Source organism: Ciconia boyciana, chromosome 2, assembly GCF_034638445.1.
Source record: "Ciconia boyciana chromosome 2, ASM3463844v1, whole genome shotgun sequence".
NCBI lineage: Eukaryota > Metazoa > Chordata > Aves > Ciconiiformes > Ciconiidae > Ciconia > Ciconia boyciana.
This window is the reverse complement of record NC_132935.1, coordinates 47,802,913-47,827,188: the sequence shown is the minus strand read 5'-3', so window position 1 is coordinate 47,827,188 and position 24,276 is coordinate 47,802,913. Positions and strand designations below refer to the sequence as shown.

The 24,276-nt window shown below is 36.6% G+C and overlaps 1 protein-coding gene across 6 annotated transcripts in view; it reads left to right on the top strand.

The window, feature by feature from the left end:
• Window positions 1-24,276, top strand: part of ASXL3 (ASXL transcriptional regulator 3) — a 131,371-nt gene that overhangs the window by 58,336 nt on the left and 48,759 nt on the right. For 2 of the 6 annotated variants that reach the window (XM_072852556.1, XM_072852550.1), the window contains 3 exons: window positions 9,513-9,634; window positions 22,261-22,378; window positions 23,309-23,428. In XM_072852556.1, the coding sequence (XP_072708657.1) occupies window positions 9,513-9,634; window positions 22,261-22,378; window positions 23,309-23,428 (360 nt within the window). Of the gene's footprint in view, window positions 1-2,553; window positions 2,558-9,511; window positions 9,635-14,465; window positions 18,353-21,607; window positions 21,773-22,260; window positions 22,379-23,308; window positions 23,429-24,276 lie in introns of those variants that run through there. The other 4 variants (XM_072852553.1, XM_072852554.1, XM_072852552.1 and 1 more) reach the window with 4 other exon arrangements.

Below are 24,276 nucleotides of genomic sequence, written 5' to 3'. Positions count from 1 at the left end.
ACTCACTGAAACTGTTTTTGAGTGACTCCCTCTCTTTTTTTGCCTTATAAAGAAAACAGGAACACCAAGTGCCTTTATTTGACTTAGATTTGTAGAAGACAATGAGTAGTGCTGTTGGGTGTGTTTTGAGTAGGTAATTTTTTGGCTTGCAATTTTTTTAATCTAGGCCCCACAGCTAAAGAGTAATTTGCCTTACCGGGCTTCAGACTTGCAGTTGTCAGATAGACATCTCACTGATTTCAGTGTGGGCATGTGGGGTTGGTCCCTCAGGAGAGTTCTGGGCACAGGACAAAGATTTGTATTTTTTTTTTTCAGGCAGAGATTCTCCTGGGTGCGATGTTGACATAAAGACATGTTGAAGTATCAAATCCTGTGCATTTTTTTTCTCTGAGATAATGACAAACTGAAACATTGCAACAACTTGAAAATGGCAACCTTAGAAATATTTTTTCTTTTTGAGAGGTAACAATTGCTCACAAAGAAAATACAGTTCTTCAGTCACCTAAAATTACTTGCAAGTAATAGAAATAAATATTCTTCTTCTTAACACTACACTCATGTAATGCTTATAAAGTGAATGCTTTATACAAAAATCAAGCTTCCCAGGACCTCTGAAATAAACCTTTCGTTGATCAGTTCTTCTGCTGCCTCCTCACAACCCATCCCACTGCTGGACTGCAGCCTACTGTTTTTACTCACTTCATATATGGTGAGAGGGTGTCCTGTTTACAACTAGGACATGAAAAGGCACAGGTCATGTTGTTGTTCTGCTACAGACTTCCTTTTTGATCTTGAGCAACTTACTTAGCTTCCACGCTGCACCTGTACAGGACCAAAACTGCTATTTCAGTATTGCTCACTAGCTGCATTGAAAAATCACAAAATGCTCAGTAATAGGAGTAACAGAACTACCTAAGACAGGTTGTTGTGGATCTAGTGGTGAAGTTCTGAAGCTCAGTGGAAAAACAAAAGTCAAGAATTATTAAATGGCTCTGCTTCTTCATTTTCTTTGATATATTATGTCTATAAGTTAACAGACTGCATGTGCAATGGTTTTATGCTTGTGTAGTATATACTGCATGTGTAAGTGAACATACATATTTGTAGTTCAATAATTCCTGTCTGATACTCACACAATTTGTTCATGTATGCTTCCCTAAGTCACAGGAAGAATACAGCGGTGAAAAGCAGTGTAAATACAGTTACAGATAGGAAAGCAAAAGTTGATGTTACTTGTTATAAACAAATGAAAATCATGGGAAAAACCTGGCAATTATTTAGGAGTGGTAGGATGTAAATAAGGATGCCAGAATGCCAGAAGCAGAAAATTGCTGGGTTTTGACTGGGAGGAGGCTGCATACTATTTTCACAGTTTACAGTAATAAAAATAATTCTAGCACTTGTGTTGACATAAAAGAGCAGCTGCTAAAATTAAATATTTTAAAATATTTAGGGTCGAGTAGTGAATTACACCTAGATTGTTTTTAAAGCTGAGGACTTTCCCTCATGTTTCATCTTTAACAAATCTTGGAAAACTGCGATATATTTAACTTTTTGAAAACAAGACATTTAAAATTTTTTTTATGTCATGCAGTGGATACATTTAAAAAGAGTAAGTGGAATGGCAATAGTGAGTCTATATTGCATATAGAAAGGCTGATACTGGGTGTGATCAATAAGAAATTGAAGACAGCATATCTTGTATCAGTCAGCTGATACAGAACATAGTTTTGTCAAACATGTTTGATAATAGCTTTTCTTGAGACTGAAAGTTTTGTTGTTAAAGGTATCTATTGATATATATGTAGAATTCTATAAGAGATTTCATTTACAGTATAGAATGCTTGGCTTAAAAACAGGACCATGCCTGAGAAATGCCGCCAGTTTTAAGTGGATTGAAAATTACAAATTATTAGATCTGCAAAGGTGTAGGAATCACCATCCACAGTAGGTATTTTTGCTGTTCTCTTGAGGATGTGATTTGACCACTCTTCATTCAATATCTTTGTCAATACTTTTTTAAAAGTATAAAATCCTTCTTGATTAAATTTAATGATAATAAATAATAATGTTGAGACCCCTCTTGATTGCCTTGTAAATGATTACAGCATGAATGTTTTTAGACTTTAAAGTGAAGAAAAAAGGTCACATTTGCTCAGTGGAAACATATATTCAATAAATCACTAAATCTGAAAAGCATTTAAGGATCACAATAGAAAATGAATTGAACATGAATGAGATGTTTTTGCTAATTAGTCCAATGCAGTTCTTGGACTATAATTCTGGTAGTACTGATTAAAGAATATAGGCACAGTGTTTCCTTTGGGTATAGCACTAGTTAAATGATTACTAGTGTACTGCATTCATTATAGCTGTAAGAAAGAATTAAGAAAAATAGGAGAGGATTTAGAAAAGACATATAAGAATTCCTAAGTGAACAAATACTTCCTTTGCTCTGGGAAATTTAATAGGGACAGTCTAGTTAGTTTATCAAAGATGAGGTGGTGACTTGATCAATTTGTAAATATTTGAGAAAAGTATTTCTGTAGAAAATGGTCTAGCAAACCAAATCTAACAAGATGTCTATCAATTAAACTTTTCACACTGAAGCTGGGATTTTTTTTCTTTGCAGGAAACTATTCTGTGGCATAAAAATAACATTTGATTCAGTACAAAAAACACTCTATGAAACTCTCCGACTTGTGTTTTAGAAAAGGTCAATAGATATAATGTCTCCTTTCAGCCTTATATGTGTGATACGTATGAGGATGGACATGGTTTGCAACTGTATTCTTAATTGCCCAATTGATTTCATTTTTATTTGCTCTTGTTTCCACTGTGGTAGAGTCCAGAAGCCCCAGTTCTGACAGAGTGATCAGAAATTGTTTAGTAAGAGTTTAAAAACCGCCGCTCTGAAGTTAGCTGGAAGGAGAGGATGAAACCCTAAGCAACAGCCTCAGTCTGTTTGTGGGCTTTTAGATGATAGTCTTCAGCTTTTGAAGTAAAAAGTACCAGCTGACACTCAGAGAAGAATCACATTATTCCCCAGCAGGCACATTCTTCCCAGTATAAACGCAGGCTACTGAACAATTTTATTAACATAATAATATAAAAATTCCTCACAGTTATAAACACATGACTTGGTGAAAGCTGTTACTCCACATCAGTATTGCTAAACTGACAACTGGAATGGTCACACCTCAGGATTTTTCAGATGCTGTGGAGAAATCTTTCTTTCCCCACCTTCTCCAAAGGCATATGTTAAAGAAACTCTTTATGCTACAGTTGATTTTGTTTGGAATGGGATTTCTATAGAAGCTCTCTAGCAGTCTCATATCTTTTTATAAATTCTATTTCACTCAAACACAGGGGCAGCATGTAAAGATGCAGTCGGTAAAAGAATTAAAATCCCAATTACTGTTGCCTGGGAAAATGATGACTATAATATCCTTTTCCCCATCAATAGGATGTTCTGTTCTCAAAAAGCATTTGTCCCTAGGGTTTCTGAAGCCAGGGCTAATCCATCAGCCACGGAGCGCAGTTCATTAAAAATTGTCTTCGTGCAAGCCAATGGAATGCACAATGATGTAACTGTGGAGGAGGTAGCAATTCCTATGGTAGCCTGACTTCCCTCCCTAACCCAACCCAAACATAGGTTCTGATGTTTGCCCAAATATGAGCAACATACGTCTCCTCTTGAGACACTTGGGTTTTCAGCACTTTCCAAAACTGTAAGTTCTTCAATTGCAAACATGAAATGGCAGAATTAATTTCTTAGGCAGTTTTCTTAAGAGATAGTAGACGGAATGAGGGATGATAGAGGATCAGATTCTTGCTGAATCCTGAAATTTTGTCTTTGTAGCTACTGTGCTTTTGAACACCTTGTGCTTTTTGGACTAGGAAGCCACTAGGATAACTCCTGTAGTGAGGAATGAATTTTTCACCATTGTTTGAAACCCGAGTCCACATTTAGATGTTCAGTTCCTTTCTGGGAATGGAATTTCTGGCAATTCAAGGAAACCTGTTATCCTTAACATCTTGTCTCTTGGCAATAATATTGGATGATTCTGCTGAATATGTCTGTTGCACATGGCAACATCTAGATGTGGGACAGGCTCTTCTAAAAGCAGAAGGGCGGTAACAGAATAGCAGCTCGAACATACAGAGTTTTGGATGACACATCAGAAAGAGACAGTTTTTCACATTTATTTTGTTTTGGTGGAGGGTTTTTTCATCTCCCTGCAAGTAGCTATAAAATAAAAATACTGTACCCAGGATAGAGTTTAACTTCTGTTTGTTTCATTGCCACTGGAGGGAAGTCATAGGAATGAGAGAAGATACTGTGGAGCTTGAGGGAGAGATCTTTCTCATCTGCTTTTTTTGCTGTACAGTAGAGTTAATGAGGCCTAAGAAATCGGTGGCTTAGTGATGACAGGCTGTGTATTTTTAGTGGAAAATGTTGACTTCCTTTGGAATAAGGATTCACAGTTTTCAAAGCTTTGTGAAATGTTTGGGCTCAAAAGCATGCCGAGAGTATAATGTGATTCAGTGCAAGCTACCAAGCTGATGTGGTATTTGATGTCTTTTTCCAAAAATACTATTCAATATTATTTATCATTTCACAGTGCTAGTATTGCTTTTCAAAAAGAATATTACAGTCACAGTAGTGGCCTTGATATATGCATCTGTTTTTGCTTGCTTTGGCGAACTTGTACAATTAACTAACTCCCAAACTGGTTTTCATTTTCAAGAGCTGATGGCAACAGTCGAGTTCTGAATTGTTCAGATTTTGCAAGTTGGGCTCTAGAGATCAAAGAGTGATGGAGGTGAATTACTTGATACATCTGTGTTGGCAAAGCGTGACCATTTATGTCAATACAAGTATAGATCTGTGTCACCCAAAGAAAATATTGAATTTTATGGATATTTTAGAGAGAGGTTTTGTGTGTATGTTTTCCTAAGGGAGTTCTCTGTGAACTTTCATATCTCCAGCGTGTGTGCGTACATTTTATGCTTGAGGTAGACTCTAGTCTTTAGCATATGGTAGCAATACTAATTTGTGTTTTGTAATATGACCATTAGTAAACAATCCTTCTCATCTGCTGTGGTTTCTGTAACAAAGAAGGAAGTGAACTGCTGTTAATTTTACTGGTTTGATTTTAAATCAGTATGGGCTGTCTGAAATCAGAATTAATTGTGCTATTTATTTTAGGAAAATAAGCCCCTTAAAGCACTCCAGGAATTTTTCTGTCCCTCTAGTTACATAAATCTGTTTATAATTATTCCTAATAACTTTCAGTGGCAGTAAGACAGCATAATTTTAAGTTGTATTCCTATAAAAATTGTTTCTTTGAAGAAACATGTCTTCTAATATTTTTTATGTAGGTGTCATATTTTGGGGGCGGGGAAAGTAAAAGGTAATAAAAAATTACAGAGCTAGCCTATAAAATTTGAAATTAAAAGATACCATTGCTGATTTTTATAAATGATAGCCTTTCATAATTATTACCAAACTGGTCTTGGAAAAATGGAAGAGAGGAAGTTATTTTAAATGGAGGTTGTCGAAAACATTTTTAGCATGTTCTTTTTGCTAAGTAATTCTAATTCTGTCATTCATGTTAACACTCTCTGAACATTCACTAAGGAGGTCTTATCTTCAGAAACGCAGCTGCTCTTCCAGCTCATAACCTAACAGTTTATGGCTTAATAGTTGCTTTTTGCTTTATTCCTTCACTCAGTCCTGGCCCTTGAAGAAGACAATTTAAAGAATGGAGCCTAATTATTCTCCACTAAATGGAAATGCCTCCTGTAGGCTTAAAAATGCTCTTGTTCTCTTTTTCTACTGTAGCAATAATGGTGAATCCTGTTTATTTGCTACCCAAATATTTTTCCTTCATCTGTCACATTCTTTCAGAGTTGTTCTTTCCCTCCCCAGCATCCAGTTTATTTTTAGCATTCTTTTCCGATAAAGCTTTTCAAGCGAACATGGATCTGATAATATACACGCATCTTCAGTGCTTATGGACAAAGTAGTTGCAGCTTTCCAAAGTTGTGTGTATGTACAAAGACCACTGGCTCTTCTTGGATTTGTTTTTCTTTTACTGTGTTCTTTGGTTTCCACAGCAGAAATGCCTGCTCTGTTCTTAAGGCATTGTTTTTTTCACTGGGATCATCAATGTTCATTTCAAACACTTACATATTTTTCTGTCATATTTTCCCCCTTTTTTACTTCTGACCCATTCAGAGAAAAGCAGTTGGACTTTATCCATATAAATGAACAAATAAATAAATACAATTTTCTGTGGTCACAGGCATTGTAGTATAGTGAGATTTTGGCACAGATTGATTTAAATCACTAAGTAGCAGAACATGTTTTAAAAAATAAATTTATGAATTGTCTTATATTTGTATTTAATTTCCTACAGAAAAGTCAATTCATATTGTTTTGTAAACAATTAATATCTTGATTATCCTCTAAATAAAGCCTGTATATCAATTTTGGTATTATTTTTTGCTAATAAAATGAATAGACTGTATAAGTTATTAAGCAATTATATAAATTAATGTATTTAGATCTTTCATGTCTGTGTCTTCTACTTTTGGAAATTAGGCAATGACGTCTCTTATTTACTAGATGGTTAGGTTTATAGCCATGATTTGTATCAAGCTGGTTTTAAATGGAAATGGAAATCTAATTAAAATATGGAAAACAATATTTAAAATAGCTTCTTACTATTTTCAGCTACTAGATATAAGAAGGAAATATTTATAATGTACAAAATATATTTTAGAAAGGAAGTATCATTTGTTGTTAATAAATGAAGTTGACTTTCTCTAATCACCATGTCATTTTAAAATTTTTAAGCAGTGGATTTCAGCCTCACATATCTATTTCTTTAATCATAGACTACAGGAAAAAGTTTGTTTTCAAAACCCTGAAGAAACTAGGTTTGGATTCCACTAAACCAAACCAGCCTAGAGTGAGGTATTTCTTCTGTACCTGCAGAAGAGATCACAGCGATGGAAAACTATTTATTGTTTCAGTGGGTTTCAGTTCCAGTTGCTTCACCCATTAGAACAATCCCTGTTCCTTGGTTTAACTTTGTTGTCAAAGCTTTAAAGAAACAGAAGCAAAAGAAACCAATACACTGATAATATTTTTATGTAAAATTGAAGTAATAATAGAAGTAAGAAGTATGGCCTCTAATAGACCCTGTCACAGTTTCAGGGTTTATTGTTAAAAGAAAAATGAATGAAAGCACAAAATTAATATAGAGCTATGTTTATTTTTATTTCTGTGCTTTATTGTGACTTTGACATTAACAGTTGTAGTATTGAGCATCATCAGTGTTGTCAAACCTCTCCAGGATGAACTTTATCACCAAAGTAAATAGCGGAGACTCTTGGATAATGTCCTAGATTAGAGTAAGGAAAAACAGAATATCCCGTTTGAACAAGAAGGTAATAAGAGTGGCAGTCATCCCGGAGAACAGGAATAGGTTTTTCATGACAAGTCATGTTGTATCCTCTCTTAGGAAGGACAGTTAAGTATATAACAGTTTCCATTCTTTAGGCATTTTTAAATTTGTTCTGTTCTCTTCTCCTTAACTCTGGGGTTTGTGTGCTTACACTATTTCTGGTTTTTTCCTTCAGTTCTTTGACTCTCAGGCTTTGCCAGAAAACAGTGAAAGAAAAGACAAAAGCTGAGTAATTTGAAATGTCAGGTTTTTATTTTGGTGTAAGTGTTCTTTGTCTCAGGAGCTTAGCTATTGCAGTGATTTAGATTATATAAACCAGCTATTGTTTGTTTTCTCCTGACACTTTGCTGCTCCTTTAAGTTGTCTTTTTTGATAGTAAGCTTTGCTCATCATGTGGAAAAGACTGATCCAAACCAGGTGGTGCTGTAAACTCAGAACCTTTTTTGTATTGCAGCTTCTTTGTATATTTTGACAAATCCTTCAAGTATAAGGGGAAAAAAGTGACAAATATCAGTTGTTAATCTTGTGACAAAATAGGATTTGTTTTATCTGCTAATGAAAATTTTTAATCTAATATGAAAATTATCTTGACATAATGCCAATGCCATAAAACAGAATGTATTCTCTGTTTGTGAGGTAAGTATTAATTATTTTTTCTTTCAGTGTGAAAACAAATGTTTAATAACACATGCATCTTATGGTGGCCATTAATTATTGATAACTAAATTGTCTCTATTCTATCTTTTTATCTTACAAACACAAAGAAAAAATCATTACAATATTTCTTCTATGAAACATTGCTAAAGGCAAGGGAGTTAGAATGCTACTTCAGGTGTCTGCTCATCCCACTGAAGGATGGGAGGAGAAAACCATAGGCAAACAGAAACATTGGACTAAACTTATTTCTGGCACGTGTCTGTGCAGCTGCTTTGAGTGTCCTCAAACTATTCTGGTAGGTGTGTGAAGTATGGCAAACCTTGGAAAACCATGTACAGCTGCAGAGCATTATAAAGAAGGTATGTCAACATGCAAGCCAGCTTTGAGCAGTGCTGGAAGACAGACTTGAACTGAGTCAGCAGAGGAGAGTGAAAAAAAAGCTGCTTAATTTCTGGATCCATGCTAATGCTGTTTTAGCTGGGCTGTCTTAGGACACTAGTGAGAGTAATAGTAATGCAAGGCATTAAGAGTGGAAAGGTTTTTACAGGCCTTTGAGTCAAGCTTGCTGACTACCAACACTAATAGGATCCTCCAGGTATTTTCACAGCTTTCATATGTGTTTAATAAAGCTGGTTTTTTAAAACAATTAATCATATTTCCTTTTATTTTTAACCAAGACACTTTTTCTGTGTCTCACACAACATGTATTCAGGAGGCTGTTTAATGCAAGTACTGTAGTATTTTTTTCACTAAAACATGTATTATTTAGAAGGCTGACAAGTAGCAGTGTGTATTACCTGAGAGACCGGAATTCCTCTTCGCAGGATATTCCAGTCTACCCATTAAATAGGCAAGTGTGTGTTCTTAGCTTTACCAAGAAGTACTTGTAAAATAGATGAGTCTGGCTCCTAAGAAGCTATTACAATTTGGCATGAAGTTACATATTTATAAATATTTCTAGAACACAGGGTCATCAGTGTCTCTTGTTACATGTTCAGACACATAATAATCCATTAAAAATGTCTTGGTGAGGAAGATAATTTTTGTCTAGCTTCTGTGTGAAAACCATAGTTAAACTATTTCAGTTACCTTTCAGGACCTGAAAGGCAGAATATGCAAGGCCTCCAGAATTGCATAGAAAGGGTATAATGAGGTACAAATATTTGTGCAGCAATGCATTTATTTAGAATATGGCTGGATTTTCAGTTCATCTGGACCTCGAGATTAGTTGAATTTCTTAGAGTGAGCTTTTTGTTTTCCAGGCACTTGCCTTCTTTTTTTTCTGTCCTCAGGACTTTCCAAGATATAGGGAAGATAACCCCCATAACAGTATTCTGTTTTTTTGTTTGTTTGTTTGTTTTTTTTTTTTTTGTAAAGTTTGCCCAAAGCAGACATCTGAAGAAATGCCTTCCAATCGTGATTCGAGCCTTACTAATGCACCGGTGCAAAGCAAGCTAGTATCTTCCTTCCAGCAGCACACAAAGAAAGCACTTAAGCAGGTAAGCTTGTATTGATTGATAATCAATTGGCTTCCCTTTAGCATGTGTGTCAGTCCTATACGAACAAGATCTCAGCAGAATTTCAAGGCGTTTCTGAGGATTTTTAGTGCTTTGTTTAGTGGTGTATTGCTGGGGTATTTTTCTTCTTTTTTTTTTACCGATGGTGCAGTCCTGCTATTTATTCTGAGCTTGATGATTTTTTAAGTGCTTTTCAAGTAAGCAGAAATTGTTTATATTATCACATCCCTGCTTTTCCTATGTAAGCATTTGTGTTGGAAATTTTATGTGAGGCTTAAAATAACAAAAGAGATTTTGAAAGCAGTTCTGCAGATCGGTAAGTATCTGAGTATACTTGCTGCTCAGCTTTTCTTTATGGTCTGTTAAGTAATTTTTTTTTTATATACTGTATTTGACACTACGGTGTATAAAAGTGGGGTACTTTTTGGTTTTTGAATAACTTATTATTTGGATGATATAGGTTGCATGATAAGTAGTAAAGCTTGGCAAAAGCAGCTGATTATTGAAAGTCAGATATTAACTGAAAGCATAACAATGTGAAAATTATTTTCCAACAGTACCAAATTAGTTCAGCTTACAGCTGGGCAAATGAAAAACCAAAAAATTATAATTCCAAAAAAATTATCATTATGTCCTCTCTATTTTGAGTATGTAGGAATTGTTTTAGTCTTGTTGAGAATATATAAAAAACGAAATACAACTTTTCTAAAGTGTTAGCATAATGAGATGATGTTGTTTTAATTTTTCTCATAACTGCTCTCTTAGTTATGGTGAATGGAGGTCTAGTATTTCATGGGGTAGTTTATTGCAGAGTTGTTGATTTAGGCTTAAGTTAAGCAAAGCCTGTCCACATCTCCTCGAAACACTTAAGTATTTTTGCTTAGTTTTTCATGCAGTTTGAGTTTAAATCCACTAAAATTAGTAGACCTTTATCATTCACATAACCTTATCTTGTACTTAGAGGCTTTGAGGACTGGAAAAGATTGTTAGATTGGGGTCTTACATCTGTTTGGTCAGGAAAACTGAGCAGTGGGCACAAAGCAGCTCACTCACTGGATAGTTGTAAAAAAGACACACTTTTTGGAAACTCTTCTGTACAGATCTTTTGCAATACCTAAACTTTCTTAGGGGTGGAGGGAGCGGGCAAAAGGAAAGGAGAGGAAAAATAGAGCAAAGCCACAAATGTTTGAACTTGTATAACTGTTTAAACTCTACCATTTGTCACTTAGCAGATGTATAGCATTGAGAATAATTTTAAAAAGAGCAAACTAATCAGAATAGCTTAATTAATATAAAAAGTCATAACATCGATGGAAATTTCCGAAAACATTCCCTAAGGCAGTAGGGTTAGAGCAACATCAGAAAGTTAAGTAATCAATAAAAAGAAATTAGTTTTAATTAAGTTGATAGTAATTAGATCCTGTACTTCAGAGTATGAGAGTGTTATTACAGCTATCAGTAAAATGTTTTCTCTATGTACAGTATTAGACAAATGGACATTTGTATTGTGGAATAGAGGATTTTTGCTTTGTTTTCTCTAAAGTTTCAGGTGTTGGCTACTGCCATATACACGCTGCAGATTTGATTTAATTTGATGTTGTAGCAGAGATGAATAAACTTGAACAGTTATTTTATTTATAAAATTGCTGTTGGAAATGTATTCTTTCACTTTCCAATCTTTCTGTTGCTTTTATGGATACATAATACCTAAAATTTGTACAAAGAAGAACCTGTAGTACCTTTGGATACACAAGAAACTTTAGACAGTTGTATGCAACACTCCTCCAACTGATACTAACTTACTGGTTCCATGCTAAAGTAACAGAAGATGAGCCATCATCATGCTCTCAGCAAGTGCTTATACTGTATAAACATATATATACTGTATATATGTCTTAATGGGGCCTTCCCTAGCTATTGCTTTTTTTCTATTACTAAACAGTCTTCACAGAATGAAAACCTACAACATAGTCTTTCAAACAGTTTCCTACTCAATTTATTTAAAAACAGTGTGTTCTTCACATTAACCTGATCTTGTGTGTATTTGTTTTGTAATCCATTAAAATTAACGTGAGAGACAAGTTGATAATGTGCAGTACTGCTTGAAGATCGGAGCTAGAATTAGAAGATTTTCTCCACTGTTTATCTACTTATTAACTGCTCTAGTCATATGTAATTCTCTTTAAAGTATTATATGCTGGATTTACATATGATTTGATTTTTAATGAATCCTAGAGGTATATTTCTGGGTTTAGATTGCAAAGAGCAATCTCACATTTCCTTATAACAGCCTGCATTTTAGGATGTTCTCATGAATCAAATTAGTCACAACAATGCATTTCTTGAGCTATGCTAGGAGCTTGGAGGAAAGGGCATTTTCTGAGCCCTGGCTCTTATCTTGATTTCTCTCAGGTAGAAGTGGATCTGGGGTACTTTGCAGGGGCTAACGAGGTTTGCAGTTGCAGTGGACTCTCACAAGGTCTGTGTCACAGTTCAGACCTTATCTCCTCACCTTTCAAAGGCTGGGCTGCCATTTTGGTCTGGAAACTTTCTAGCTTCACCACCTTCCATAGTGTCCTTGTTGGGAGAAAGGTTTTGAGTGTTTTACCACTGAGTGTGTTTCGTGCTTCTTTTTCGTTTATGATGGAGTTTCAGTTTTGCTCTTGTATAGAATCTGAGTGTAATGTCCAACAAAATAGTTCCAATTTATGAGGATTTAGACAAAAGAGTCTATGGTGTAGAGCTGCCTTTTATGCTTGGCTTTCTGATGGCAGATTTTACAGATTTCTGTTTCCCTTTTGCTGTTGGAAGTGCTTGGGTATGTGTGCCCAGCTGTTGCTGATCTAGTACCTTTGAAAAGAAGGTTTATGGCATGCTGTCACACACTGATTTCCTGTCAGTACTGATCAGTTCCTTACTGATTTACCTCATTTTCACACTCGAGAGTTTTGGCATGCAGACCCATGTAAGGACCTCTTCCTGGGAAAGTACTGAACTACATCTGCATCTGCTAGCAGTGGTACATGGTCACACTACTGTGTGAATTATTCTTGCTCTGGACAAGGCTAACTCAAGTACGGACATCAAGTCATGGCATAGTATCTACCATGCTCCTCTCTGGTCCAGTTTCTGTTCCATTGACTTGAGGTGATATTTTTTTGGAAGTCTTCACTATGTACAGATTTGTCTGTATCTATCAAGATGTTCTTGGAACATTTCTCAGAAGAAACAATCATACCTGCAAACTGGCCTCACGTAGGTAACACTGAGCATGTGTGAATATCCAGGACATTGAGGTGGTATTAGTGTCTGTTGGACTCTGATAGCCAAGTATAAGAGCACCTTGTCCATCAGTGTACCAGTTGTTTCCTGGGGCAGTACCAAGAGAGGATAAAGAACTTGAAGATGCACTATAACGATGTCTGGGATGATAGTAGACCTCCCAGACATGGAAGAAAATCCTGCCTCACTTTTGGCACTTTGGAATCAGCACCAAGATGGGTACCCATAAATTTTCTGTTGGGAGAAGAGAAGGATACTCCATTCAGACTCAGGATCTGAATACAGACCAGGACATGTCTGAGACTGTGCTGGGCATCCAGATCTCTTTGTAGAGACAGAAACTCCAGAGACAGCAGCCAAGTGGGTTTGGGAGGAGAGAAGCTCAGGAAATAAGGGAATCTACACAAGGTATGTTACTGCTGTGGTTTGTTTTGTTTTTCTTAATTTTGGGCTTTGTCTGCATGCTTGGTGGCTGGGTTCATATATGTGCCACTATTTTATTCATAAAGTGGGTAGACACAGTTTTTTATGGAGAAGGAAGGCACCCATCCGTACAATTTTTTCTTATAGTAGAAGTGGCAACTCCACACCCCTTTTTTTCCAGTGGATGCTGTCAGGCCCCAAGCAGTAAGAGAGCTATGGGGAAGTTATGGTTTGGCTCATGTGTTGCTTCTGAATTATAGGACATTAGACCTGTACAGCTCCAAATAACATTTCAGGCTGACTTTTCTAGCACAACTGTAATTATTATTAGAAACCAACCTACAACCTGAAGCAACAAGAGACTAAATTTCAGAGCAGAATGGTGAACAGTGTAATTTAGCCCTGATTTACCCAAATTCACAGGACTAGTTTATAAAAATTTCTTTGTTTGCTTGTTTTTTAAGGACACAGGTGTCCAAGTGCCTAGGTTGGCACTGAAAGTAGAATCCTGATCTCCCTTGATGCTGGAGTGGATTTGCTTTCCTGTCTTCAGCTCAGGCACACTGCTTATCTTGCTTTGAGAGAAGAAGAAGAGCAAACTCACCAGTCTTGCTCCCTCTACACTCATTCTGTTAGGACTTCTTTCCTTGACTACACCCATATGCAGGTTATCTTGAAGCATTTTGCTGTCTGTAGAAAGTAATCCAGTATGAGTCTGTCTGTGGTGTCTATCCTTTGACTCACTTGAGTAACTGCTCACTCACATGTTCTAATATAAGCCTGATATATTTGCCTGCCCTCCTTTCCCTTCCTCACCCCCAAAGAAACAAAGGTGACAGAGGAGATCATTATGATTATGTCCTTATCACTTAGAATTTGAGCACAGGGTGTCTTCCTTAAAGGCTCTGAAAATCCACTGTGACCTGAGAGGTATTTTTTGTACCGAGTTCCTTGGTGTAGAGAGTTTTCTGCAGTTTCTCAGTGTCTCTGTTAACCATTTTCCTATGTTTCATTTCAGATGCTACAAATTTACCAAGGCCACAGTTGGAGAATTCTGGCTCCCTAGCTGAAGCATTTGATCAGATGTCTGGCAACATAAGTGATGATACTTGACAAATTTTCCTGTCAACAAATGGAAAACAAGAAAAACATGTTGCTTTTTGACTTCTAGAGAGACATGGGAAGGGACAGTGGAATTTACAAAAAGCATTCAGGAAAATGGAAGTTCGAAGATGATAAACTAAACTGATTAACTGATTTTCTGATTGCCAAGACAAGTCTAGGGAAGAGGACAGAGAAACTATGGCAGGGAGACTGCATAATGGGGAAAAGAAGCTGGAAGAGCAAGAGTTCCAGCAGGAGCTCTTCAGGGAGTACATGCATTGCCCGAAGGCAGGCTGCACGGTATGTCCCTCTAAAGGTCCCTATGCATGGGCAGCATGTACCAGCTGCTCAACACAGTGCTTTGGTAAGACACAAGACAGTGTTTATGAGACTTTCTTCTGGGTCATCCCCATGGTCCTCAGCCCTTACCTGTGATGGAAAGAAAGGGACAGGAATCCACACAATCCCTGTATTTTTTTTTTGTACCGCTTTTTAATAACTAGCTCCCAGTTGCTGGGGCATTCTGCTTGTTTGTTTTTCCTCTGGGGTTGTTTGCATAGCATGCTTTTTGCAGTGCTCCTGCATGTTTTCTGTTTTAATAAATGTATTTTCCAGAATTTCTTACTCTGAGAAATAACTAAGAATTTTAAAGCAACTTTAGAACAGTACCATGTTGAAGTGTAGTTGCCCCTCTACCTCACTGTAGGACAGTGTCCCTCACTTAAAATATGTTGTGGCATGAACATTACCTTTGGTTAAATCTACCACTGCTATGTAGTGGAATCTCCTTCCAAAATATAGGTCAAAAGCACTCTCTTTGCTCTTTTCTGTAGATGCAGTTGCTTGTCCCAAGTCTCAGACAATCAAGCTGATGATAGCAGCCTAGTTCTAAGCATTGCACTTGTCTGATAATGTTTTTCTTTAAGTAACCTGGGGCACTATTTAAGATGGATTGGTCATTGCTACTGTGTTCATGACAAATATCATCACTGGAGATGAGAGTCCCAGTCCAGCTTTTCCAATGATGTTACATGATTTTTCCATAGAGTGGCAGTGGGTGTCTAAGTGAATATCTTCTTCTGGGCCATATGACAAGAACAGCTTTTGATTTGAATGGTTTATAACATTAAATTATACCCAGGTGAAAATGAATCATGCCTTGGTTTTGAAGTGCATCCTAGAAATGGTTGGCCTTTTCAGGGAAAGACAGGAGTTGGAACAGCTCACAAGTCTTCAGAGCTCTAGGAAGCCTCCTGCAAAATGCTGACAAGCAGTTATCTACAAATGCTGTTCCAGGAGCTGTTGGGTAGGTCCCCAGAAGGCTGTGTGCTCAGGGTGTGTGGGCATGTGGTAGAATCCAGGCTGAAACAGGATATCTGGCAGAAAGGCATTACACTGTAAGTGCTTACGTTGGTGCAATGTAAATTGGTGCAACTGTTTCTCTGAGAGATAATATGACAATATTTTTTATCTGGAGAATGGTAGTCTAGCCCTGAAAGCTCCCACTGTATGCTTTGCACCCTGTGCAGAGTATGTTTGCAAATTTGACCTAATGGAAAATGTTGATTGCTGTGTTAAGATTTTGTATTGACATTGCTATCTTTATTTTAGTTTGTTTTTAAACAGCTTTCTACAAACTGTATCCTTACCTATATATGCTTTGTTGTGCCAAGAAACAGATTTCCCCATAAAGCACTTTTCAGCTGATAGGTATTATTAGTTTAACACTACACAAACAATTTAAAAAAACCCCAGCACTCTTCTTGGAAAAAAGTGTCACTGAGTTGATGTGTATGCCATCATCATTCCCATTCACATGCAAGTCAGAACAGACGTTGAACACACCACATGGTTTTTTGTCCTTCTCTTGGTTCTGTGGTTGGGAAACCAAAAAAATGTTTACTCTGCAGTCTATCATGATCTGCAGCAACTGTAGCTGTGAATGCATTATTGTAATCCTATAGAAGATGGTGCTGGCTTGCAGGTGCACAGACACACACATAAATACACACATCTCTCTGTCTCTGCACCATGAATGTCCAAGCACTTTAGTTCAATGTTGGTTAATATACAGAGATACTGTATATAGATACAGTATATATCAGACAACTGAGATAGATGTTCAGTTGTTCATATGTCCTGTAGTTGTACAGAAAGACCCTGACCACTACTGGGACCTGAAGAACAAATACGCAGCAAGAAATTTTTTTTGTTCCAAGTACAGATATAAGTGTCACAGGGTAGGAGGATGGCACAGGGCAAGAACAGATGCTTATTTGAGAAGTTATTAGCAGAGTTTGAAAATAAACCCTAGGTCTCCAAACTTCCAGCCTGGTGTTCTACCACTACTCTTCATCTCCAAATGATCGGTTGTGTACACTTGGCACCAATACTGTTATGTTTGGTGTACAAGTCTGGTTGGAAGTAAATTAATTTGCTTTATGCTTTGGAAATGGCACTTTGTACTTTGTAGCTTTTTCCATATGACATCTTTATTGTTGTTTTAATCTTACATTTGCATGCTTATAACTGAGTACTTTTAATGTATATTTAATATAAGAAGTAGTGGCATCCTGAAAATAATAATGTGTTTATTCTTCATGATTTGTGGTGCTTACTGTTTTATTTTAACTGCTTTGTGTATCCATGAAACAGGTTGCCACTGAGAAATTTTAATTTAATAGAGACATGGGAATCAAAGGCTGTGTTAATTTTACTAAAAAAATTAGGGTGAGAGAGAGGAAAAAGACTGAATTTTATGGTGGTGTTAAGTGAATCAGTGATAAACTATAAATTTGTTTCATCTTTGCCAATTTGGGATCCATGACCATGATGACCAGTTGTTATTTATTTTGTGCAATAGACTTTTCTCAGTGTATCATAGCTTATGTTTTTCACATGGCAGAACGGGAGAATTCCATAGCTTTACATTTCTGATCCATAATGTGTGAAATTTCAAAGGTTATGTTTCATGATACGAGTTTCAGAATGTAGACTTGACATTTATGGAACAAATAGAAATCTGGGATGATGTTGCTTAATGCAACCAAGTGTTACATATCTTTGTTGTTAATAACTTAATTTTTAACATTCTGAGCATGTCATGCATTTAACCTCAAATGAAAGTGGTTTTCTGCATTAATGGTTTATCTGTATGCTGCATTTTTTCATTCTGAGTTGAAAAGATGTGGGAAAGAAAAATAATAAAAAAATATCCGGAGCAGCAGTAAAATCAGAGCATAGAGCTTGACATTTTGCTTCTGGTGCTCTTTTGGGGATGTATTTTTCCCCTCTCTCCAGTTACCTTTTAGTTTATATTGTTTCCTTTCATTCCTACTTCAAAGATGACTTTATTAGTTTTTACTGAAGAGAGTCAACCGTTTTGTCACATGGGTGAAGAAGTTTTTCCTGTGTCAAGATGAAATAAATATGAAATTATTATTCTTAAGAACAGATAATGGCATTCATGAAACCTCCAACACACTGGTATACTCCCAACAGGGGCATAAACTCCCTGAAAAAGAGAAGGAGACTTGCTCTTGTCACCTCTTTATAAAAAACTGCTTGGAATTAGATCACTGTTAATTGCATGGTGTTTTTCTTTTGCCATCTATCTTCAGAGTTTATGTTTTCTTAACGCTCATCTTTTTATGTTATTTTGAGTTCTTTGGATGAAAATGGATTGATAGGTTACTTAAAGATTTTGGCAATAAAAATAATTTCATTAAACAAATTAATGATGCCAAGCCCTGTATAATGACCGTGGCAGTGTTATTCAACAGATGGTCAGAGGTTCATTTTTATGAATGGGAATATTGGGAATTCTCCATACTCATTATGTGCGAGAGATTCACAGATGTCCTTTGCAAATCCGCTTGTGAAAGGCTGGATGTAAGTACTATATTTTGGTGGTGCTTTTAAGAGAGCTTTTAATGTTTAACTTGTATACCACATGAACTTTCATTTTCTTTCTCTCCTTTTTGATGTATGTGCTGTACAGATAGGATGGTAGTAATGTTTTACAGAATACTTACAGTGATCAGTTCTAGGAATTTACAGCTTGCAGCTTTTTAAACTCAAGCATTTAGCACAAAGTGATTGAATACATTTGAAATGTAGACATAGAGTCTCATTAAAGAAAAATGTACTTTATGTAAGCTATCATATGTGCTATGTGTGTTTCTCTCTTACCTTACATAGTAAAAATGACACCTTATCATTTGGTAGAATCATCAGCTCTTTGTTGCAGATCTGTAGGAAGCCCAGCTAGGAGGTTATCTATCTCTAAATATGGATGAGATGCAAAAGGCTGTGTCAGTAAAAGATGCCAATGTAGTTTGTGTTAGTTACTGTTTCTGTATCTACAGTGAGATCTGGAACCTTTTTTTTTTTAATAAGTTATAAAATTTCTCATTTTCTTCAGTGCTAGTTACAAATTTGACTCATCTACTTTGCATTTACTCCCTTCACCAGAAGAGCCAAAAGTAGAGATTTATTTGCTCGTGGTGACTAGGAAAGCACTAAATTAGCTTGGTGCACTAAAAGCTCAATATAGCAAAGCATTTGGTGTATGCTTCACTGTGAGTAATCCCATTGAGTTCCCAGCTAAGTAGAATTAATCTTGGGATACAAGATTCTTGTCTTATCCTACAGTAGTCTTGTATCCTAAAATTAATATCCCTCAGGCTAAGTGTAGAGAAGTTATATATTCATCCTCAGCAGAGACTGCACAGAGTGTCCTTGGTTTATACTTAACTCCTTCTGGTGTTTGGCTTTACTAGTAACTAGGTGTCAGTTGGCAATTTCTCCCTCTGCTGGGTTGCTCCTAGTGTTGTCTTGCAAAGACTCCTCTATCCAAAATTTCAGACCCTGCAGCTTTAAATTCAAAGGAGAATTTAACACAAAATTGTTGTGATTAGCTGGGAATAATATGTCCCACTAAACAGGATGACTGAGCAAAATCTCAGCCATCTCCTTACCCTGCAAATCAAATGTTAGATTATTTACTTGATGCTTTTGTACCCTCCTCCCCTGCCTCATAGCTTTCCTTTGACAAATGAAAAGATAGAGAGGCATAGGGAAGATTATTCATCTGTTCTCTGGGCGCAGCGTAATTCATTGGCACTTTGTGTTAAAACTTTGATTTAGATTTTGATGTCCACATGGTTTTAAATTTTTTTCCATTCTACAACCTGTCTTTCAGGTGTCCACATGTGTGTAGCTTTACTGTCAGCTTGAGTCATTCCATACAGACTGATTTCCAAACTTAACGATGGGCCCTGCATGGTGATCAGTTCCTTACGTTGTGAAACTGGAGGAGATGGGGGAGGGACTGGCAGTGAAACAATGAATGTTAGGGGAAAAAAAACCCTGAAAAGCAAATGTGTGTCAAAGGGAAATGGCGTCTTTAAGGTTTGTGCTTGATCCTCACATGTTGAGGTGCTTAGCCTGTAGCTCAGAAGTGGGCTATGCCTCAAGGTAAATAGTTCTGGTAGCAACATTTGCCTGCTCCCAGCTGTGTTCCCCGCTTTTGTGGCTCTGAGTGTCCGGGGTGTGCTGGAATGAGCTGTGCTGTCTTGCATTAGTGCTCTGTGAGCCTGTGCTTCTTGGAAGTGCCAGATCAGTTGCATAAATGTGTGCTTAAGGTCCGCAAGTGGCCTTCCTGTAAAACGAAAGAAGGTAAGTGGTGCGCCTGACAAAGATTGGGTACCGCTGCCCTCACTCCAGCAGCGCATGTGTCACCTAAGGTGTACGAATGCTGACTACCTCTCATTGATGGAGGATACACTGCTGCTTACTTTCTCTCATTCGTGGGAGTCCAGTCTAAAGCATTGAAAATCAACTATGAGGCTTTACAAAGAATCTACCTTTGTCACAGTGGCTGTATAAATCATTAAAATGGTATTTCCTTATGGATGCTGGCAACAAGGCTATGGTCCCTGGTAGAGGTGGAAATTGTCTTGAAAGATCAGGAGGAGGCTGGAGGAGAACATGGGCATCGTTTGGGCTCTTACTCATTTGTCTAGGGAGGATGACACTGAGGACAGATATGTCTTCTCTTTGCTCTTCATCAGGCAAGTCAGGCTGTGGGGGACAACAATACGAAGTTTGGGCTGTGGTTATATTGCTGTGATGTTAGCACAGAAGTTGGCTGTCTTTTCAGTTAATTTTTAGTGGACTATTTGTTACCGTCTCAGTGGTATTACTATTAAATAAGGATCACCTGGTTTCACACGTAGCTTGGCAGGACTGTGCACCGAGGGTCATTTTTGGAATTTTGGAGAATTTTTGAGAAATGTTAACATTTTGGAATTTTCTGTCCACAAGTCTAGCTGTGCTTGCTCAATACCAGTATGAATTTTCTGTCTCAAAAATGTGTGAATTATAGGCTGTTCTTCATGGCTTTCTGCTTGCTTCTTTGGTTCAGTGCAGATCTGACCAGCTTCCTCTCTTTGTTTGATTTCAAGTGTTCTAATTTGCTTTTTATTGCACAGCGCTTATGTGTCTTTAAGAAGTATACTATAAAAGGGGTTAATCAATGAAATAGCTTTTGTGTGGCTTGGTGTATTTTATGTTGTGTGGTATGTTATTTAGAGGAATAGAGTGATATCGATTTCTTTTTTTTTCAGAGGTTTTTTTTTTTTATTTAGCTATGTGAACATTTTTGAAAGATATTACAGATTAATTGAAGTTACAGACTTAAACCTTATAAGGCATCAGTCATTCATGCTCATAAACCTACAGGGATAAGTCATATCAAATATGTTCCTTGTCGATATAGTATTACTTTAATAAATCACCCCCCCAAGATCATAACACAAATCACAGTTATAAAAAGAGAGTGCACGCTAAGATTGGAGAAGAACAGACAGGAGGGTAGGACAGATCTGTATTAAGCCCAGCCCATTCTGATTAATTCCAGAATCTTAATGCTTGCAAATCTATTAATTGGCCAGTATTCGTATTTGTATGTTTTAAGATCTTTTGAATCGGATACCATTTTCCATATAAAACAGTCTGACAGGTATTTGCTGTTTCTAATCTGTAAATATTTTGTATTACATTATCAACCCTGTATTCGATCCATTTATGAAACACAAAGCACTCCTATTTGTAGAGATTTATTCTTGTATCATTTTTCCCCAGATTTGCCAGAACACCATCATGTTCGTGTTTTGAAGGTTAATGCCCAAAGTCAAGCAGACAGAAGCCAAGTGCTGCAAGGTTTCCAAGATTAGGACTGATTCCCTTCACAAAAATAAATGATTCCTGCCATGTTCAGTGATTTTGTGCAGCACTACTCACGGCTGAGTGAGTGCATCAATACTGTAGTCCTTACATGCTGTACATACTGATGACACTCTGTGTTAACTTGATTGACTGAGCAGTATACTGGAGAGGATGCACCTGCGAGAGATGTGCAGACATATATATTTTTATTCTGGTTTTGCAACATTTATTTTACATTTTTTTTACTTGGAAGTCTTAGTTTCACATTCCATGGGTTATCATGTTGTGTTGTTAAAGTAGAGCAAACAGTTACGTGCTTCTTTGTTGTTAAAACTGTATTGGAAAATGATCTAGGGTGCATCTTCTTTCTCTTTATAACCAAAAGCCTGATTTTATATTTTAAAGGAAAATGACATAAAGGGGACAAGTGTGAAGTCTGGCAAGTCAGTAGCTATGTAAATTATGCTTATTTTAAGAGATTCAGTTTAATGGTAGATAAATGTCTCATATAATTCACTTATAAGCATTATTTTTTGTTACATTTTTATGTTTTGTTATCATTTTTGTAGGCTTTAAGACAACAGCAGAAAAGAAGAAATGGAGTCTCAATGATGGTAAACAAGACTGTTCCTCGTGTTGTTTTGACACCATTAAAGGTGTCTGATGAGCAGTCGGATTCACCTTCAGGTAAATAGCTAAAAGACCGTTTGCAAGATCAGCTCTAGTCACAGAGCCTTCCTCTGAATCAGCTGTATAGCATACAGAATTTGGAATTGCTGAAATAATATTTCCACTTGGTGGCTTTGTTTAACGTCTTTATTTCCTTATCAAATCTGGTGTCTCAAGGATGGAGATTTTTCTTTAATAAAGAACTGAAGGCACACAGTAAAATGACAATTGGTAATAGCAGCAGCTTTAAAGGAATGCAAAGTAACATTTTGTTTGGCTCTGGAACCCTAGTGAAGGACCGCATGCTGGTATTCAATGCCATAAAAAGGGGAGAGGGGAAAAAAAAAGGCAAGCTTCTCTGTGAATGTGAATTTGTGTCTCAATTCTGCATTGCAATACTCGGATCCTTTTGTTAGCTTTTCTTCCTCTGGTACCATGCTTATCACTGCAGTGTAACCTTGACCTTTAGTTCTGGTGGTGAAGTTGCTTCATTTTAAGATATTTCAATGTCTATGTTTAACACAAATCGACAATTATATTTCCAGGCTTATATCTCTTCTATAAATGTTTCTTCACAAAGAAATGATCTTTTTTCTCCTTTAGATTGCTTTATTACCCCATAACTTGAGGTTAAAATATTTTTAAAGTTATCTCTTGGGCATTGTAGGAAAACGTTATTTTTATTAGATCAGTGAACATTTTTATTGACTGCAATGTTCAGTAAACTTTAGTTTTTAGCACTTAATTGATTTATTGAGCTTTTACTTCCATTTCCTCTGATGATGAAGAATCATATTATGACCAGAAAGGTGTATTGCCTTTCAGCAAGTAGATGTCAATTTTTTTAAAATCCTATTTTTGTTTTGTTTACAGTGTAGGGGGAGCTGGGGGATATTGTTGGTACAAGTGCATCAGTATCATGTTTGGGGGATTTTATTTTTTCCTAAGGATCTGAATCTAAAAATGGTGAAGCAGATGGTTCTGATAAAGAGATGAAACATGGGCAAAAGTCTCCAACTGGAAAACAAACAAGCCAGCACTTAAAGAGGTTAAAAAAATCTGGTTTAGGTGAGTAGGAGTAAAATAAATATCTTACTTGTTATTATAATACTGATATTTTTCTAAACTCTGTGTTCTCTTTAAAAGTTTTATTTTTCTGGTTCATTTGTCCCTTTTTCAAACTCAGCAGCTGACCCTTTCTCAAGAAAGTATCTTTCTTTCTGGCTACCTGGAAAATCCATGGGCAATATTTTTTCCCCCAGAATGCTTTTCTGTAGTTGCTTTTTAAAGTTTGACAGACCTAAGCAACTGCAGGCAGAGAGGTCATTTAGCAATTAGCTTCTGATTGCTGCATTATGATTTTTTGAGGGATGGGGGCGGGGTGTAGCAAGTGTTCTTTCTTCCTGGTAAATTTGCTTGCAATCTAATATGCATTCATTCCCAAAGATAATAGCATATTTGCTTACATACCTGCCCTATTAGAAGTTAACCCTCTTTTCTTCATTTGCATTATTCCATGTCATACAGAGATTTGGCATATCATTTTTGGTTGATTCTCTTTCTTTGGTTGATTTATTTCTTCAGTTGGATCCTTAATTATTTTGAAGCTACATCTCTTGAGGTGGTAGATACAGTTTCTGGTTTTATTTTCTGTGTTTTTTAGCAAGATTCATGGATGATGATCTGTAATTAATGAAGAATTTTCTCTGAAGAGGTGCTAAGAGTAAATTCTCAGTAGCTGCATGTGATAGGCAGATTTTCCTGCTCTGCATGAAATATAATTGGAAATGTTCCCTAAGGAGCAGAAAATGGTAGTGTTCACTAAGACTCTTGTCTCAGCTAAAGTAAAGTAGAATAATTACATAACTGTTTCTTTACCTTTACAAAGGACTTTTTGCATTCAGCAGACTGCTGAA